The 19,676-nt window shown below is 55.7% G+C and overlaps 1 protein-coding gene across 6 annotated transcripts in view; it reads right to left on the minus strand.

Annotated features, from left to right (window-relative positions):
* The window catches only part of EPHB2 (EPH receptor B2), a 181,207-nt gene that overhangs the window by 3,796 nt on the left and 157,735 nt on the right, over positions 1 to 19,676 (minus strand). For 2 of the 6 annotated variants that reach the window (XM_070251468.1, XM_023635544.2), the window contains exons 7-13: positions 13,007 to 13,169; positions 12,267 to 12,375; positions 11,262 to 11,326; positions 4,013 to 4,135; positions 3,175 to 3,422; positions 2,007 to 2,222; positions 1,021 to 1,170 (exon numbers count right to left, since the gene is read on the minus strand). In XM_070251468.1, the coding sequence (XP_070107569.1) occupies positions 1,021 to 1,170; positions 2,007 to 2,222; positions 3,175 to 3,422; positions 4,013 to 4,135; positions 11,262 to 11,326; positions 12,267 to 12,375; positions 13,007 to 13,169 (1,074 nt within the window). Of the gene's footprint in view, positions 1 to 1,020; positions 1,171 to 2,006; positions 2,223 to 3,174; positions 3,423 to 4,012; positions 4,136 to 11,261; positions 11,330 to 12,266; positions 12,376 to 13,006; positions 13,170 to 19,676 lie in introns of all 6 variants that reach the window. The other 4 variants (XM_070251462.1, XM_070251455.1, XM_070251488.1 and 1 more) reach the window with 3 other exon arrangements.

Below are 19,676 nucleotides of genomic sequence, written 5' to 3' on the forward strand. Positions count from 1 at the left end.
GGTGCCTGCCCTCCTCTCACAATCTTGGGAAATCCAGCACCTTGAGGGAGCCTCTGCCTCAGGGCCCACCCGGCTGACCCTCCTGTGGGTAACTCCACCAGCTCTTCCCTCCCTCCCATCTCTGGGCCGCTTCCTGGCTTTGATGGGCCTGAGGACTCCTCTCTCTGGCCCTTGACCGTAGGGTGACCACCCTCTTGATTTCAGTGCTATTTCCTGCTCCAGGTGAGAGAGACCTCCCCTGTGAGGCCCCACAGCACGGCCTCGTACTCTCTTCCCACCGGCCCAGCCTAGCTCCTCTGCCAGGGAAAGGAGCTCAAACACGTCTCTCCAATCTGCCCTGCCACCGGGGCCAGACTCATCTTCTCCAGCTTGAGTGTGGGTCACGCTCCCTGCTCAAGAAGCTTCCTCAAGTCCTCTCTGTTCTGTATTGTTGCAAATCAAAAGTCCTTGGGTTGACTTTTAGTCACCCCATTATTGACCCTCACCAACTCTCCTCTCCACTGCCCCCAAATGTGGCCCCTCATCATCCCACCTCTGGGCCTTTGCACAGGCTGTTCTTTCCACTTGGATGCCCTCACATCTCCATGGCCCACTCCTGTTTGCATCCCACTTGTCCGGTGAAGACTTCCTGGCTGATCTTACCCACACTGCCCCTGCTTCAGCACCTACAGGCTTGACACTGGCCTTCTCCAATTTAGCAACCGATCATGAAAGTTCCTGATAACTACATCTCGTTCCAAGAATGATGGTCTTGTCCTGCAATTAGGTGGTAGACACCTGAGGGGCAAATATGGCCTCATTCAGGGTTGGCCACAACGTGAATGCATCCTGAAGACTTGCTGACCCTCTGGAGAGTCCAGGGTCCCATGCAGACATCTGAATCAGCCACTACCCAGCTGGGAGCTGCCCCAGCCCAGAATCTCAGAGACCCTGGGAGATGGGCAGAAGGCCAGGAACCCTGGATCTTCCCCTCCCATCTCACTGGCCAGAGAGGCTCGGCCTACCCCCTTGGAGACTTACGTCCTGGTTGGTCATGTCCCAGTAGGGCCGCTCCCCGTAGGACATCACCTCCCACATGACGATACCATAGCTCCACACGTCGCTGGCCGAGGTGAACTTTCGGTACTGGATGGCTTCTGGGGCCGTCCAGCGGATGGGGATCTTCCCGCCCTGTGGAACAGAACGAGGAAGCTTGATGGTGGGAGGCTGACCCATCTGACCTCTCCTCTCAATACTTCCGACCCTCTGCCCTGTGCTGTACCATCTCACCGAGTGCCTTATTGTTCCCCAAACTCACTGTGCTGCTTCAGACCCCTGGGCATTTGCACATGCTCTTCCCTCTGCATGAAGAGCCTTTTCCCACTCTGCCATCTGGAAACCTCCTTCTCCTCCTTTAAGTCCCTCTGAAAATCTTTCCTTATGTTCCAAAGAGTTGCCCACTCTCCTAATTCTACAACTGTGCTCCACATCTCTCCATCAAGGAGGCACTTCCCACACAGCAGTACTCAAGTGATTTGCCTACTTGCCCGGCTCTTCTTGTACTATCTTTGAGCCCTTTGAGGGCAGAGACTGTGTCTTATTCCTTTCTGTTTAAAACTCTTCAACATCCCGAACTGCTTTCAGGAGAGAGTCCTGAGCTTGGGCATTCCAGGGTCTCCAAGCTCTGACCACGCCCACCTCTCCAGCATCATTGCTCACCACCTTCCCCCTGACAGCCTGTCTTCCAGACACCCCTTGCCATGAGAACATGGCGTCTGACCAACTTTTACGGGCCCTTCATCACCACCTCTAGCGAGCCTTCCACTTCTCCCCAGGCTGGTGTCCTGACTCACAGGCCTGTCACCCCATGTGTCCCCCACCAGCCCGTGAGCTCCAAGACGGCAGAAACCGCGGTTCCCGTCTCTATGTCTCCAGGCCCGGCACAGGCCTGGCATTGCAGGGAGAGATGGCTCTCTATGCCCTCTTCCCTGGCACCGTGACTCCACTCTTCCCTGCCTGCATCTTACCAGGGCGCTGGTGTAGGTGGGGTCCGAGGTATCGTCCTCCAGAAAGCGTGAGAGCCCAAAGTCAGACACCTTGCAGACCAGGTTGCTGTTGACGAGGATGTTGCGGGCGGCCAGGTCGCGGTGCACGTAGTTCATGTCCGCCAGGTACTTCATGCCGGCCGCGATGCCCCGGAGCATGCCCACCAGCTGGATGACTGTGAACTGCCCGTCGTTTTGCTTTGGGAGGAGTGGAGAAAACACAGAGCAGATGGGAAGTCATGAATCCGAGCTCCGGGTCATCCTCACAGCGAGGAAGCAGAGCAGGACGCTGCCACCCTGGCCTGGGCTCCCGTGGGAAGGACTCAGACGCTGGGGGGCCTCAGAGAGGCCCGGGGAGGTGGGTTTCGGGGTGGTGGGGAGAACACGGTCTTTGGAGCAGACACTGCTGGTCTGACTCTGCTCTGCCCCTCGCTGGCTGTGCAACCTTGGAGAAGTGAACTAACCCCCTGAGTCAGCTCGTCTGTGTGTTGAATCGGGGTAGGTAACACCCACCTCCCGGGGCGGTCTGAGTTAACCAGGAAGGGGCAGGGCAGGCGCCTGGCACATACTAGGTGCTTAATTGGTGACTGGTCTGGTTGCGTGCTTCTGTGCTCTCTGTCTAGCTGGTGGACTGATCTCCTGGGGGTGCCTGGAAACTCTCCTCTGTTGGCCTTGTGCTCTGAACTCCTCCCTCCGGCCTAGACAGCTTTGGAGAGTTCCAGTACCTGGTGAAAACTCCAGACTAGGGGTCAAGAGATCTGGTTCCAGTCCTGGCTCTCCACTTGACCCTCTAGGTAACCCTGGGCAAACTCAACCTCTCTTTGAGCCTCAATTTCCTCTTGTATAGAGGAGAAGTCTGGTTAAGAGTGTAGATGGCAACAGGTTTCAGCTTATACGCCAACTTTAATCAGTGGTTGTGGTTTCCTGGATTAAGAAGGATTCTGAGATTGCTTCTAGGTTTGTTGGGAGAGAGTACTGGGGTTGATTAGCAATGCCTGCCATGATCAGGGAATGGGATGCGGTGGCATGTAAGCCACTCCTGACCCAGATCTTCTCCAAGATCCCTTCAGGCTCTGTCAGGATGAAGCTGTGTCCACCACTCCTTTTCCTGCCCCACCCCTGGGCCCCTGGAGCTCATAGCTTCCCCTACCCTGAGGAAGGAGTCCAGGGAGCCGTTCTCCATGAACTCGGTGATGATCATCACAGGCGTGCTCTTGGTGACAACACCCTCCAGGTGGATGACGTTGGGGTGGTCGAACTGGCCCATGATGGAGGCCTCACTCAGGAAGTCCCGGCGTTGCTTCTCGGTATAGCCCGACTTGAGTGTCTTGATGGCCACAAAGATCTCCCTCTTGCCTGGCAGTTTCAGGTGGCCACTGCAGACCTCGCCAAACTCCCCTGGGGCAGACACACCGAGAGGGGCAGGATGTCACTTGCCAGGTGGAAGTGCCACCTCCCCGTTCCCTGTAACCCCTACTCCTGGGCCTGCAGGAACTTTTTCTCCTCAGTGGTCAACTCATCCTCTCAGACACAGAACCCCTTTGTAGAACGTGGGGGCCCCCAAAAAGTCCCAGCCACCTTCGGGAGTAAGAGTGAATTCTCCATGGCTGTCCCGTGGTATTTGGCTGGGCGTGGGGTGAGGATATAGAGGGACCTGGGGAGATGGAGACAGGGACCTGGGACGAATGGGAAAGACAAACCACTAGAGGAGCCCAGAGAACCGGGTTCCAGACCTAGCTCATTCTCCGACACGATGTGCAAGCTTCTTCCCAGCCCCGTGCCTCAGTTTCCTCATTTGTGGATGAGCTCGTTTTACTGGATGACCTTTGAGGGCCTTTTGACTTTGGGCATTCTGAGCCTTCAGGCCTTGGAGGGTCCTCTGAAGCTCCTGCCCCCCCATCCCACCCTTTGCCCCAGGAGCAAACAACGAGGTGGTCTCCCCTCCCCGTGGCTGAGGCCATGATACCTGGAGGACACCACCGACCTACCTGCTCCGATCACCTGCTCAATTTTGACGCAGGAGATGTCAATTTCCTTGGCAAACTCCCGCACGGCCTCGTTGGGGTCCTCGTAGGTGAAAGGGTCGATGTAGATCTTCATGCCTGGGGTCACTGGGGGACAAGACCACGCTCGTCACATGCACAGACTCAAGATGTGGACCAACGGAAAGGTGAGAGCCAGTCCCTCCAGGGAGGGACATACACTCCCGTGTGGCCCCCGTAGGAACTGGGCAATGCCCTGCAGGTCACATGACCTCTCTGGGCCTTGGTGGGCAGCTAGACACTGAGCTGAATAGAAGGGTGAGGGGAACAGAGAGCTCAGCAAGGACAGCAGATAGGTTCTAGCTCTTGTTCCAACTCTAATTGATTAGTAATGGCTTCCTGGAGCAGCTAAAAGACTGTCATGATTGATAAGCAATGTCTGTTGTGGGTGTGGCCGTAAAAGGATAGGTTTGCCACTCAGTGATGGAGAATGGTGGTGGTTGAGGCGGGGAGGTTGGAAAGTAAAGGAAGAGAAAGTTAAGATGGAAGAGAGAGAACTGGAACGAAGATACAGAAAGAGCAGGTAACAGGCCCTGTTCCTGGCTTTCTGATAAGAGGATCTCCCTGTCTTTCAAGGCCTAACTCAAGCCTCCTCTCCCCTCAGGAGACTTCCTGGCTGCTTCGCCAGGGCCCGAGTACCCGCGGCTCCTGGGCCACATCCCCGGTCCCCTACTAGCCAAGTCTGGATCTCAAATTCCCTGGCGATCGGCATGAGGCTGGACATGGGGCTATTAATTTGATTCCGATATGATGTGGATTTTTATTTTTTGATGCAGAAAGAGAAGGAGGTAACGTGGACGTCAAAGACCCACTTCTGGCCCCAGCACTGAGTCAGCGGAACGCTCTGAAGGAAGGGGAAGATGATCCATCCCACATCCCCCTCCCAGATAACTGGTCTTCTGCCCCCAGACCCTCTGGCCCTCTCCCAGTCCAGGCCTCCCTCGAGCTTCCCCAGCTGCCTGCCCACACTCTCCCGCTGCTCTGGGCGCTGTCACTCAGAGGCAGCAAGTCTAGGAGTTGGGAGCTGGAGTCCCTGGGCCAAGGAAGGCTTGGCTGGTTGGTGAGTGAGGCCATCAACTCTGCTCAGCGGCCCTGACCTTGGATATGTTAATTGACCACTTTCTGTTTCAGACATTCCGGAATCTAGGAGTTGGCCCCTCCACATAGCAGTTGGCAAACCGGCCCACTGCTTGTTTTGTCAATAAAGTTTTATTGGAACACAGCCACACACAGTCCTTTGCCTGTGGCTGCTTTCCCGCTACAGCAACTGAATTGAGTAGTCACGATAGCGACCATATGGCCTGCAAAGTCTAAAATATTCGCTATCTGACCCTTTAAAGGAAAGCTGCTCTAACACCTTAGCTTTATCTTGGACTATCTGTGTGGTGTCTGTCTAGCTCTTTCGGTCAGGGTTTCGTAATTTGGGTCTGCGAACCACTCAGCAGGCCCAGGAAACCTCCTGAAATGGAATGCATTTATTATTATTGCCTTTATAAATGAGAAAAGTAATTCATCCTCCTTATAAATAGTCTAGAAATTATGGAAATAAATATTGTTGAAAGTAAAAGTTCTCCAACATCTATCCCTGAGTATAGATTTTTCTGTCTATATAGAGTATAGTTTTTTTTTTTTGGAGGAAGATTAGCCCTGAGCTAACTGCCGACAATCCTCCTCTTTTTGCTGAGGAAGACTGGCCCTGAGCTAACATCCGTGCCCATCTTCCTCTACTTTATATGTGGGATGCCTACCAAAGCATGGCCTGTCAAGCGGTCTCACGTCCGCACCCGGGGTCCGAACCAGCGAACCCCGGGCCGCCGAAGCGGAACGTGCAAACTTAACTGCTGTGCCACCGGGCCAGCCCCTCTGTCTTATAATTTTACATACACACCTGTGCATATTTGTGTTTCTCTGGCCACAGGAGCCAAAATTTGTCGCAGACTCAGAGGAGCCTGAGACCCGAGGAGCCACATGTTGGATGGTGGGAGCCTGGGAGGAGGGCGTGGGTGCGGGTCTTTTCTGCCTCCCTCCTCCCCTGGCAGGCTGCGTAAAGCTCCTCACACAGTAGACACTCAGTGTCTGTAGAGCTGAGCAGAAGCCGGACGATAGAGAGACTAAGAGTAATAGCAGCTGCCACCCACTTGGCCCTTTGTGCCTGACACCGTGCTAGGCTCTGTGTATGCATTATCTCATCTCCTCTGCTTGACAGCTCCTGGAGGAAGGGATCATTCTCATTGCATGCATGTGGAAACTGTGGCTCAGAGAGGCTAAGTAATCTGCCCAAGGCCACACAGCTAGCAAATGGCACAGCCAGGGTTTGAACCCAGGTCTGTCAGACTTGAGCCAAGGGCCGGTACTCTTGATCCCCATGCTCACTGCCTCCTGGATGAAATCCAGCCAGATCTGGTCCATGCTGCCTCCTCCTCCTGGCGTATTCAGCCCTGACTCCTCCTTCCCCAAGTCAGCCCTCCTTGGAGCGGGGCCCTCAGCTCCCTGGACTGCTCCCTCGCTTGCTGAGAGTCAGTGCTTGGCCTGTGGTTCTGGGCAGCTGACTTTCAGCTTCTCTCCCCGCAGCACGGGGGGGAGCCCTTTCTGCCGGGCTGTTGGGGAGGGAGGACGGGGGCGGGCCAGCTCCGGGAGCTAAGGAGAAGGCGTGCGGGAGCTCAAAGGCTGCTTGGGTGCTGCCAACCGATCAGGTGCCGTCCCCAAGCCTCGGCCAGGAGTGCTGGCCGGGCCGGCTCTCTGTCGCTTACAGGACACAGGCAAGGCCTTCACCTGGCATTCCAGGCTCTCTGTGCCGGCCCCACTCACGGCTCCCTGCTCCTGTACGTGCCAGCAGAAAGGGGCCAGACACACCTCATGAGTTTTTGCCTCTGTGCTTTGCATGTAGTTCCCTCCACCCAGAACAGCCTTCTCATCCTCTTTGTGTCCACATCAAATGCCCCCTCCTCCAGGAAGCCTGCCTGGATCCCTCCAGTACAGGCCCATGTTCTTTCCTCAGGCTCCCGCAGCCCCGTCACCACACTCCCTCCTATGGGCCTGACGTCTCTCTGGCTTTTCTGCCTTATATCAGGGCTCCTGGATATGCATGCCCACAGCCTCCTGCCACCCCTTTCTGGAACACTCTGCTGCCTGTGAGGGCTTCCTTTACCCTCTCTCCCCCACGGAGAAGTGTCTATCTCGTGCACGCTGCATCCCAGGGCCTGGCTCACAGCAGGTGCTCAATAATTGCTTATCGAAAGAATAATCATCACTCATTGAAGGGCCCTCTTTTTCTCCCTCCACCTGTTTGGGGTCAGGAATGCCTTTGAGAATTTGACAAAAACTACAAATCTGCTCTTTGAAAAAGTATTCACACATGTGCACACCCTCCCATACTCGGCATATAATTATGGAGTGTTCACAGGGCCTCGCAGCTCCAGGGGTCTGTGAACCCAGGGCATGGACTCTCGCTCTAGAATGTTTCCTCTGCCGTCATAGGTGAAGGTGGCATGCAGTCGATGCTTAATAACCGCTTATTGAATGTATGGCTCTGAGCGAAGCCGTCTCTGCTTCTGTGACCCTTCGGTTTCACTTTGCCATTAATAACACTATTGGCTCACAATTCAGTGTGGATTCAGAGTATCAGGTACCAAGAACCAGGCTCTGTTCTAGGCACTTCTTATAGGTACCGACCCAATTAATTCTCCTAGCAACCCTACCAGGGAAATGCTATTATTAGGCTGAATCTTATGAAGCTATCGATGTTTGACTGCTTCTGACCTACAAAAATGGCAGTTCATTTGGTCCATCCTAATATTATCCCCATTTTTTGGAGGAGGACGCTGTGCCATAAGAAAGGTTAAGTGACCTGCCCAAGAGGACACGGACACAGCTAATATGTGGCAGAAGTGGGTTTGAATGCAGGTTGTCTGGCTGTAGAGTCTACACTTGGAACCACCAGGCTACCAGTTTCTTCCAGGGGCTTCTCCAACCTGTCTCCTGGAACAGAAGGTGAGCGCCTCGTGGCCTGAGCCTTGCACAGGGTCTGGCTCCCAGGAGGGGCCTTTGTGGAGTGAAGTCGAATGGGGACCTCTGCAGGCTGTTTTCAGAAAATACTGGGCTGGCGTTTGGATGATTTATGGCGGTCGGGGCCACCAGCAGCCGTCCTGAACCCAAATGGGGAAATTCAAGATGAGCACGGAGGAACCAGGCATTCAGAGAGCTGGGTTTGAATTCTGGATCTGCCAGTAATAAGGATCACAAATAAGCTGATTTATGAGTTTGAATTCAGGATCAACCGCTGGATTGCTCCAGCTGTGTGCCCTTGGGTAAGTGACTTAACCTCTCTGTGCCTCACTTTTTTCATCTACAACCTGGAGATAATAAAGAGTACCTACCTTCTAAGGGGACTGCAAAGATTAAGTGAGAATCTTTTTAAAGGGCTTAGCACAGTAGCTGGCAAATAGAAAGCACCGAATAATTATTACCTGTTAACAAAGAGTTGGCTATTATTAAATATTATTATTAGAAAGCACTTTAATATCCATTAATTCATTTAATCCTCACAGCTCTGTGGAAGAAGTATCATTCTGTACTTCCCACGTAAAGATGGCAAGGCTCAGAGAGGTTCAAGGACTTCCCCAAGGTCACCTAGCACGCCAGGGGCGGAGTAGGGATGAGAAACCACGTGGGTCCCTCCGGCTCCACATCCAGCCACCAGAGACCTTGGTGCTCACGCCAAGCACCTGCTAAACGATGGAAAGCACGAGCCCAGGAGGGAGGCTTCGAGCCGACCATACATCACTGCCTCCGCTTCCTCCTCTGTCCTGGCCACAGAGGGCGGCCGGTGCACGCGGGGTCCCGGGGCTGGCAGGGCTTTGCAGAAACCAAGTCCTGCCCAGATGCAAGGAGTGGGAGCTGGAGCTAGAGAGTGTGTTGATCTGTGAACAAGTCCTGGGGTCTATTTTTAAAATAAGTCCCTGCTGTCACCTGTTCCCTTGTTACTGACTCACGCTCCAAATAGCGCCGCTCCCAAACGGCTCCAGGTGACAGAGCGTGCGAGCCTGTCTCATTCCAGGTCAGCGGGGTGTAGACGGCACGGCCTGGCTAAGCGTGTGCTCTGGAGCCAGACACCCTGGGTTCGTACCCCCGGCTCCTGCCCTGAGCAGCTGTGTGACCTCCCTGTGCCTCAGTTTCCTAATACGCAAAGTGGGAAATTATACAAATTAAATGAATAAACACACGTAAAGCATTAAAACAATTCTTGGCGCATAGAACACACTCAGTGTGTTTAGCTGCGTCTACGATCGTGATTTTATTACTTGGGGAGTGTGGGGGGGTGACGGAATTTATGACTTTTCTTTTTACAGGTGATTTTTATTGCTGTGTAGTTCGATTTGTTTTCTTGTGATCCTTCCACTGCTTTGATGTTTAGAAAGCCCTTTTCCATCCTCAGATCAGTTAAATAGTAACTAAACGATCTGGAGATGTTAGTGGTTTAATTATTTTTACATTTATATCTTAAAATGATTTTTAAACCCAAAGTCTCACCCAGAAGCTGCAGAACTCCCGGACTGCTCTTTCCTCAGACCCCACAACCGGCCCTATAGATCCAGTGGCTCTCCTTTCAGAATATGTCAGAATCCCACCACCCCCACCACCCCCACACGGCCGCCCTGGCCCAGCCTCTGTCATCTTGTCCCTGGATTCTTCCCACAGCCGCCTCCCGGGTCTCCTGGCTTCTGTCCTTGCCAGCACACCCAGCCCCTTGCATCCCTTCTCCACACAGCAGCCAGAGAAGTCCTGTCAACAGCGACTCAGAGCACGTCAGACCCTTCTAGAGCTCCCCGCTTGACTCAGAGTAAAAACCAAGGCCCCACAGTGGTTGACAAGATCTGCAAGCTGTGGCCCCCTCAGACCTCCCCCTCCTGCTCCCTCGCTTGGCTCCAGTCACACGGGCCTCCTGGCTCTTCCTGAAACCTGCCAGGCACACTCCAGCCCCAGGGCCTTTGCACTGCCTGTTCCCCCTGCCTGGGATGCTCTTCCCTCAGGTATCTCTACATAAGTTCACTCTCAGCTCCTTTGTGTCTTCAAACAAAACCCTCTCAATGAGGCCAACCCCAATGCCCCTATTTAAAGATGGAAGCCTGATCCCCACAACTCTCAACCCAGTACCTGTTCTACTTTGCCTTTTTCCGTAGCACCTTCATCTTCTACTATATCATACGTTACCCGTTTATTCCATGTATTTTTTAATTTCCTGTCCCCCCCACTAGGATATGAGTCCCCCAAGGCCAGGGGTATTTGGTCTGCTTAGTTGTGTGTCCCCAGCACCTAAAACATACAGAGTAAGCCACAACGCATATGTGACAAGTGAAGGGGCACACTGACGGCCCCCTGACGGGGTGGCCATCTGAGGAGCCCCAGGAGACTCTACTGAGTACAGTTGGAGAACCGCATCAGACCTGTTTGGGACTGCTGTTTGCTGAGTGAGCTGAAGTGAGGACTAAGGTCCTCCCCGCGACTGGTGGTTCTGCCAGGGTCGAGGGACCTGTGCTCTGCTCTTCTCTCCGTGGGGCCCCACCTGCACATGGGCCCCCAGCCCTGGCCTGAGGTAGGATGGTACAGCAGGGGAAATGGAGGCACTAGGTGGGGGGAAGTGGCTGCCCGAGAGGTCACTGGGGAGGGACTGAAGGGGGCATCTCGCCTCCTTTCTCTCCGGTCCTGGGCCAGAGCCTGGGGTCCTCGTCATTCAGCTCATGTGTTTGTTCTGCTAATAAGCATCTAGCGGCTCCTGTGCGCTGGGCAGCAAGCTGTGGGGGAGGCGGTGGTGAGGGGTGGACACCAGACAGTGTCAGCGCTCCAGGCGCACCCACTGCCACGGGGGAGGGACAGCAGCCAGGTTGGGGGGCTGTGCCAGCATAGACGAGTGAAGTGGGCTGGGGCTGGGGAAGGCGTCCCAGGGGTGTTTGTATATGATGAGGCCTGAGAGAGAGGAAGAGTCACACAGGTAAAGGGAAGGGGGAAGTGCTCCCAGTAGAGGGAACAGCATGTGCAAAGGCCCAGAGGTGAGCGCAAGCTTGGCCGTTCAGGGGACGGCGTGACTTTCAGTCTGGCTGCTGCAGTAAAGTAAAGTAAAGTGACAGCAGGCTGGAGAGGCTGCTGGGGAGCTGACAGTGAAAGGCCCAGGGCGCTGGTCCCGCTGGGGTGTACATACTGTGGCCGCTGGTGTAGTGCTGCAGCTTGTCCGTGTATTCCGAGTCAGCACGCTCAAACCCCCGTCTTCTGGAACAAGAGCAAAGGGCTGGAGCCACCTGGAGATGCCCGGGGAGCTGGGAGCCACAGTAGGTGATAGGGAGAGGGTGGGCAGGCCCTCGAAATCACACCCCTGCTAGAGGGCTCCCTGTCTGCCCCTCACCTAGCAGCCTCACCCTTCCTGGCCCACCCATCCCTTCCCGCCTCTCCCACTTCAATCCAGGCTCACTATTTCCCCTGTCCCCTCTCCAGCCACGCCCCCGTCAAAGAGCAAAGTCATCTCCCCTGGCCATGGCCCCCGGCCCCAGAAACCCCAGGGGCTTCGGGCCATCTGACCTTACGAGCCAGTCTGTTCTAAAGTGGGGAACTCTCTAAGGAAGAAGACAGCCTCTCTCTGCATTATGCCCAGCAGAAGCCAGGGGACTGGTCCCGCTCCCGCCTTGGCACGTGCTGTGCGAGCCTCCTGGGGTGCCCCTTCCCCCTCCCCCGCCTGTCTCTGTCCTCTCCGTCTTTCCAGCCGCCTCAGCCAGGGGGCCTGACCCGAGGTCCTCAGCCTCCCATCAGACACTCTGCCTGTGGCCCTATTCATGAATGGCCTCCACTAGTGCAGACAGTGGGGCGAGCTGCACTCCCTCACTGTCATCCCCTGGCGCCCAGCATCCTGCTGTCCTTCCTGCCCACCGTTCTGAGACCTTCCTTCATGCCGGAGTGTTAGTGTCTCAACGGGCCACCTCTTTGAATAGTTTCAAGGGCAACGCCTAACCCCCGGGGATGGACGCTGATGGTGGCCGTTTAGGCAGTGGGAGGCTGCTTGAGGGTGTCCAGGCCTCCCCGAGCCTCTCCCTGCCCCGGGTAGTGATGGGAATGCCTCCTCTGTTCACAGACACTGCTCAGGAATGGCTGCATGGATGGACGGCCCTCTTGGACAGCCAGCCTGGACGGGGCTGGGGAACACCCACCCACCCACCTGTTACACACGATGGCGATGACAACCACGGCAATGAGGAAGACCAGGCCAGCCGCCGAGGAGCCAATGATGAGTGGCAGCTTCTCCTGGATGCTCGTCTGGTACTCAGCTGGGGAGAGAGCACAGCACAGCGTTCTCAGGCCCGTCATCTCCATCGTCAGGCATCAGAACCCACACTCTAATGATGCTGCTCCTCCAAGATGATTAGAGCAGGGAGGGTGCTTAGAGATCAGGTGGTCCCGGACCAGGAGACGCAGCATACGGGCTGCAACCTCCCATGCTCTTGCCCAGGGTAGACATTACTAATCCATCCCAGCACTCCTTCCTGCTGACGTGGCTTCAGAAATCTTCTCAGTCCAGCTGCAAGCGCTGGAGCAACGTACAGATAAAACAGGTTTGTGCTCTCAGACTGAATACAATGCTTTCATTTTATAGATGAGAAAACTTTGGACCCGGGAATGGGAGTGACTTGCTCAGAGTGGCTCGGCAAGTTAGGGCTGAGCCCCCAAGAGTCCTAGGAAAGGAAGCGGCCTGGCTGACAGGATGGCAATGGGGGCGTCCAGAGACTTCCTGAGCCACTGAAACAGCACTTCTATCTACGGCTGTGCAGTTTGCACAGTGCACAAAGGTTGACATCTGGAAGGGAGGTGTCTTTTCTAATTTGCACAAAGCACTTTGCAGGAATGGTGGCCTTTGAGCTGCTCCGTCTGGGGAGTGAGTGCCCTCTGCACGCCGCCTACCTTCCGTCATGGTCTGGAAGTACATCTTGCCGCTGTAGCGCCCGTAGCCCGCCACGGTGCGTGCCCGCACCTGGAAGACATAGATGGCGCCGGCTTTGAGGCCCTGCACGGTGACCGTGTTGGTGGGGCTTTTTATGGCTGTGGCGTTGTACTCACTGAGCTCCTGCCGGGGAACAGAGAAGACAGTTAGCGAGGCTGGTGCCTACAGCAGGCCCAGAGCCCACCGCCCGCTCCTGCCCCTGGGAGCGGGTCTGGCCACTGGATACACGCCTGTGGTTCCCGACCCTTTGCTCCCTTCCCTGCAGGAGAACCACAGCCCACACCTTCCACGTGTGGCTGCGTAACGCTTCCCACTGAAGAAGGCAGAGTACGTTTCTCTGCCTTGCGGATGCTGAATTTGTCCCAGTGACTTGCTTTGGCCGTTGGAATATTCTAGAGGACAAGATGCAGGCAGAGGCTTTTCAAGCGCTTGTTGATTTAGCTTGGCCACTTGTGCGTCTGCTCTCTGCCATGAAGGGGGCTTAACCCGGGTAAACGCTGGTTCCAGAATGAGAAACATGTGGAGACAACCTTGACCTAACTCCTAGGCTGAAACAGGGCCACCTGTTGACCCACAGACACAAACCTACGAGCAAGAAAAATAGCCCCTCGCTGTCGTAGCCATTGGACTCGGGGGCCGGGGGGTGGTGGGTAGCTGTTCCCTCGCGTCCTCTCAGCAGCAGCTGACCTAATGCGTGTGCTGAGTGGTCACCGAGCGCAGACCCCGAGGACCAGACTGCGAGTTCTTGGAGATGGCAGGGAGGGGGCCCAGCTGATCCACTTCTGCGTCCCCCTCCCTGCCCCGTGCCTTGATGGGTTAAGCGGAAGGACCCCCGTTCAGCCTCAGCACACTGGAGAGAGGTGAGCATTGAGGCTCAGAAAGGGAAAATGATGCTCCAAGTAGACCAGCCGGTGGCTGCTTTGGGACTCAAAACCAGGCTCCCACATGGAGCCACCTCTAACGTCCAGCCTTTGAGCACCCAGGACCTAATGTTCCCTCCTTTGAGAGATGCAGAAGGCCAGTCTGGACCTCCTGAGTACTGCACACGGTGACCCGAGGGCCTGCAGAGGACAGAGCCAGGCGCTGCGGGAGGAGCGGAGACGTGGTGGAGTCGGACGCAGAGGGCACCGGCCTAGATGATGCTCATTCAGCATCTGTCAGCTCTCCAGCAAGCCTTCCCCAGATACCCTCTTTGCATGAGGCCCTGGGCTGGGCCCTGGGGACCCACGTGGGCTAAGGCACAGGCCTGGGCCTCAGAGAGCTGAGTACAGAAAAGCAATAGTGTGGCAAGCTTCACCCTTTGAGGATCACGGAGCCCTCTGAGAAGCCGATGAAAAGCTATGACCTCTTAAGCAGAAAAGTGCACACCTGATTGTACAGCCAATGATGGACGTGTCGGGGGTGCACAGAGCCCCTGAGACTCTCTTGAAACAATGTGTGGGCCACGGTCTTCCAGGTCATAACTGTAACTCCAGTGTTCTTACGTAATTGGGCGACTCCATTGCAATGATGTAATTACAATGTTAAGGTGTAGAGGTCAAGATCACAAACTGGAGCCAGACTTTCTGGGTTCAAATCTGGACTCTACTAATTACCTTTGTGACCTTGGGCAAGTTCCTTAACTTCTCTCTCCTCCTTTTCTTCATCTGTAAAATGGGGATAGTACTAACAGCTACTTGAGAGGGCTGTTTAGAGGATAAGATGAATTAATAGGTATAAATGCTTACACTGGTAGGGTAAGCACAATGAGCTGAGGGACATGTGGCCTGGCCTGGGTGGGGGATCTCAGGAACAAACAGAAGTCACCCAGGCAAAGAAGGGGGAGGGCATTCCCGGTGAGCAGCAGCAGGTGCAAAGGCCAGTAGGTGTGGAAGAGCTCAGGACGTAGGGGATGAAGGGGCCGGTCTGGACATGCTACCCTCCTCCCCTCTCCCCACGCCAGGGGGCAGCAGCAGATATCAAGTCTCTTTTCCTGAGTCAGCATCGCCCCCTCCTCCAGGAAGCCTTCCTGACTTCCCAGACATATGTGCCTGCTCTGAGCTGTGGAGCCCTGGCTGTGGGTGCCATAGGAGGGGTTTCCGCTCTGTCCCCTCACCCTGGGCCCAGGCTCGTCTCACCCCCTTCACTGTAAAATCCTGAGGGAAGGGGCCTCACATACAGGGCCTCACACAGAGGCCTTCCCCAGTGCCCACAACGTGAAGGCTGCACTCCTTAGCCTGGCATTCCAGACCCTCCGTGACCCGCCCTTTGCCCCTCTCTCCTGCCACATCCTAGTGTCCCCTAGGCTCCAGCCATCTCCGACTGCTTCCCCTTTCCTGGTGGCGCTGCCAGATGCTCAGTTAAATGTGAACTTCAGATAAACAATGAATAATTTTCTAGCGTAAGTATGTCCCATGCAATCTTGGAGACATACTTATACTAGAAATTTACTTTAAAAAATTCACATGTAACCTGCTGTCCTATATTTTATTTGGCACCCAACCTTCCCCGGACACTCTGAGCCTCTGCATGTGCAGCTGCCCCTGTCTGAAATGCCCTTTCCTCATTCGCCTCCAGTTACCTACTCATCGTTCAAGACTCAGCGCAAGCACCCCCTCAGCTGGCGAGGCTTCCCAGATGCCCCAGCCAGAGATCGCAGGTCCACTGTCTCCTCTCCCACCTACTGTTCTGACAGACACGTGTCTTCTCTCAGGATGGTGGATTCCCTGAGGCAGGGACCTTATCTGGTTCATCTGGGACCCCCAGACTCCACACACAGCACGTGCTCTCTAACTACTCACATAAGCAATGAACCAACTTGGAGCTACGTATTCAAGATCTCCCAGCCCAGGATGCAGCACCAGGGTTGGCCACTAGGTGCCGGCATCCAACATGGGATCCTCCAGGGCTCAGACAGGGATCCACGCCGGCCCGGGTGGGCGCTCCCTTAGGGGGCCGGAAGTTTTAAGTTCCTGATTATACGAGGGAGACGGGAGGAAACCACAGGTGGCACAGGTGCCTCGGGAGAACGAGGAACCAACCTGAATGGATCCCTTCTCCGCAGCCAGGCACAGGACAGAGCGGCGGGCTGGAAGGCGTTTCCAACACCAGTTCTTCCGCGTGCCCGCACTGCGATCTTGGGGAGGACCCTTCACTTCCCCGAGCCCGCGTTTTCTATCCCAGAAAATGGAACGATAAATGCCAAGCTCTCAGGGTTGTAAAGATCAAACGTGATCAGGTAGTGCCCGCCACGCACACTGGGGACGCTCCCCATCCTCTCTCTCTGAAGTTCCATCATCCGAATGAGGAGTAAGCCCCGACGGATTACGGGAAGGAATTTCGTATGAAATCCACGAGTCCTCAGTTTGAGTCCTTACCCAGAATAAAGGGCCAGTGAGGTACTGGCTGCATTTCTTATGCCCTCTCCGCCTTGGTTTTCTCATCTCTAAAGTGGGAAAACACCACATGGACCACACAGGGTGGCTGTGGAGATTCAACAGGAAAAAAACAGGTAAAGCCTTTAGCCTAGACTCTGACACACATCAGGACTCCATGCTGGCTGTCACCGTCATCGTCACTGACACCACGACACAGCAAGCCTTCCCCAGCGTTCACTGAAGGAATGCGAAACTCAGTGACTGAGGGAAGACCCTCTCCACATAGATACCGCTCCACGGACCCGGGCAACCACCCAGAGGCAGCCTGAACCGTCGGAGGTCACCCCTCCTCCCGCAACCTGGGCTCCCTCTGCCTGGAATGTCCTTCCCCTTGGCTTCTGCCAAGTAGAAATTTCTGTTGAATAAAAACATAAATCGATGTGGTCTACAAGGGCCTGTTGGCCACAGGTGGCCTCACAGATGACTCTTCTCCTCGAGCTCTCCGGGAGCCAAAGGGAGCCTGGGCTTGTGTGCCTCGGGGCAGCTGCCAAAGGAGGCCGCCTCCCTGGGGACGCTGGAACCGATGGAAACGGCCAGCCCTGGTGCGGTCAGCGCATCCAGGGGTCTTCCAGCACAGTGGCTGCCGGCTCCGGCTCCGGCTCCGGGCTCCGGGCAGGCTGGGGAATCCCAGTGGAGCTGGGGAAAGGGCAAGCGAGAACCCGCTCCAAAAGAGCCGTTTCTAAAGAAGGAAAGGAGGAGTGGGGAAGATGGGGGGGGGGGGGGGGGAGGCCGCACGGGACCGCAGGCCCAGGGTCTAACTTCTCTGCCTGGAAGATCCTGAGCGTTCGTTAAAGAAATCAATCGCAGGCACCAGGACGATTCCGAAGAGTTAGAGAAGAGCCGGCCGTGGACTCGTCAGAAATAAATCTCCCCGCCTGTGGCCTGGCTTGTCCCCACGGGGGGCTAACTCAGGAAGGGAGGGGTGGCAGCTGGGACGTCCCAGCCTTGCCTAGAGGTCAGGGACAGAAACCACTCCTGCTGCTCCTCCTAGCCCCCTGCTGGCATCTCCTCCAACACCATCATCAACTCCTTTTTCTCTCTCTCCTTCAGTCTTGCCATTCCCCTGGATTTGTTCCTTCCACTTCCGTTTTTCTTCCGCATGCTCTCATCTGTTCTCGGCTACGCCTCCCCACCCCGGCAAGCGCCATGACTACACCTGCAAATCATGCACCCACAGCTGCCCCAGGAAAAGGCCCCACCATCCCCGTCCTCTGAGCTTCAAAATATTGTCTGAATCTGTCAGCTTCTCACCATCTCTACCGCCAGCCCTCCAACTCCAAGCCACCATTGCTTTTCCCTTGGTGTCCCGTGAGAGCCCTGTACAGGGTCTCCCTGTGTCCCTGGGACCCCACTGTAGTCTATTCTCCACATAGCAAGCTACAGAAATCTTTAAAGTAATCTGAGTCAGATCACATCATTCCAGAACCTTCTGATGGCTTCCTATCATACTTTAAATTGAATCCAGACTCCAAAGGCCTGAAAGGCCCACCAAAACCCAGCCCTGCCTCCCTCTCCAAACTCCTCCCCTTCCCATCTCTCCCTTGTTCATGTCACTCTTGCCACACGCACCTTCTTTGTTCCCTGAATGCAGCCAGCACATTCCTGCCCCAGGGCCTTTACACATGCCATTCTTGCTGCCTGGAATGACCATGCTCTCATCACTTGTCTGGTGAACCAGCGTCTTTCAAGGCTTAGCTCAAATGTCACCTGAATGAAGACTTCCTCTCCCCATGCTAGGATTACAGGTCCCTCCTTGGGGCCTCTGTAGGATCTTTGCTGGCCCTTCTGAGGCTTGAATCCCATCTTGTCTAATGGCTATTTGTCTCTGAATCTGTCCTTCTCCCAGGACTGCGAAGTCCACTGTTTCCCCCGCACGAGACCCTCAGCACCCTATCAGCTACCCAGGCTGACTGTGTGGCCTCAGCCAGATGCCTTCCCCTCTCTGGTCCCACAGCTCTCTGTCGGGACACCTCTGAGGTTGGGCCAGAAGCTGCACCCCCTCATGCCTGCCCCTGACCCCTGATCTGTGACCTCTCTTCCAGCGAAGTCCCCAAGGCCCCCGGGCCTGTCTGGTTATTCTCAGTATTCCCGGGACCCAGCTCAGGGCCCATCCCAAAGTTGGTGACAGTGAATGTGGAATGAACCAGTGTCCATCTCCCCGGTGTCAGACGCCAAGCCGCCTCTCTCTCACCCCAGGCCGGGGAGGAGGGGCTGACAGAAGTAGGGCCACCTCCCAGCACAGCCAGGCCTCAGGCCAGCCCCTCTTTCACCATTTGTGCCTAAAACCCTCCATCAGAGCCTGGTCCTGTGCACCTCTTAATGGTCAGCCCAGAAGCATCCCTGGGAGAAGACTGGGAGGCAGGAGAGCCAGGTGGAGAGCACAGGGCCAAATCCTTGCTCTGCCACTTAGCAGCTGGGTGCTCTCGGACAAGTCACATAACTTCTCTGTGCCTCAGTTTCCCCTCCTGTCCAACAGGGTGAATAGAGCTGCTGCGAGGATGAATGAGATACTGGAGCTGATGCACTGAGCACATACTGAGTGCTCATGACATGTGGGCAGGTGGTACCCGTGCTGCCATGGGCCTGCTGGTCCTGCCACCCCGGCCAGGGGCCTGGCAATGCCTGAGCAGCGGCAGAAAGTAGGGCAGCGCTGCCTCCCGGTTCCCGCCTCCGTCAGCCTGCCCAGCCCCTCCCGCCTCGGTAGGAAATGGGTCGTAGGCAGGGCCCGCACTGGGATTCCTCATTTCCGCTCCGGTCTTTGGGGACAGACACTTTCAGTTTCATTTAATGATAAAGCTTCTTAATTAGTTTTTTTTTCCTTTTTGAATTCTGAGTCGCTAAGCCGTCCCTGCCAGAAGGTGCGGGCCTGCTGCCTCCTGCAGGGCCTGGGCTTGCCGGGCCGGGGAGCAGCCGGTCTGGCTATCGGGATGCCCGTGCCTGGCTCCTTCAAGGCCCTCGAGGGCCCGGCGAGGGGTGGAGCTGCTTCCCCTCCATCATACCCAGCTCAGGCCACGCAACACCTCTTGAGCACCTACTGTGCGCCAGGCTGGGGACACGCAGGGATGAGGCAAGGGCTCCACCCTCAAGGAACAGGCCACGGGAAGGGATTCATTCCCTTATTCATTCAACCAGTATTTATCGAGCATCTCCTTGGGGCCAGGCCCAGGGTGCTGGGGGGCAGGTGGAGAGTGGGACAGGTGTGGTCCCTGGCCTC

The sequence above is a fragment of the Equus caballus genome, chromosome 2, assembly GCF_041296265.1.
Source record: "Equus caballus isolate H_3958 breed thoroughbred chromosome 2, TB-T2T, whole genome shotgun sequence".
NCBI lineage: Eukaryota > Metazoa > Chordata > Mammalia > Perissodactyla > Equidae > Equus > Equus caballus.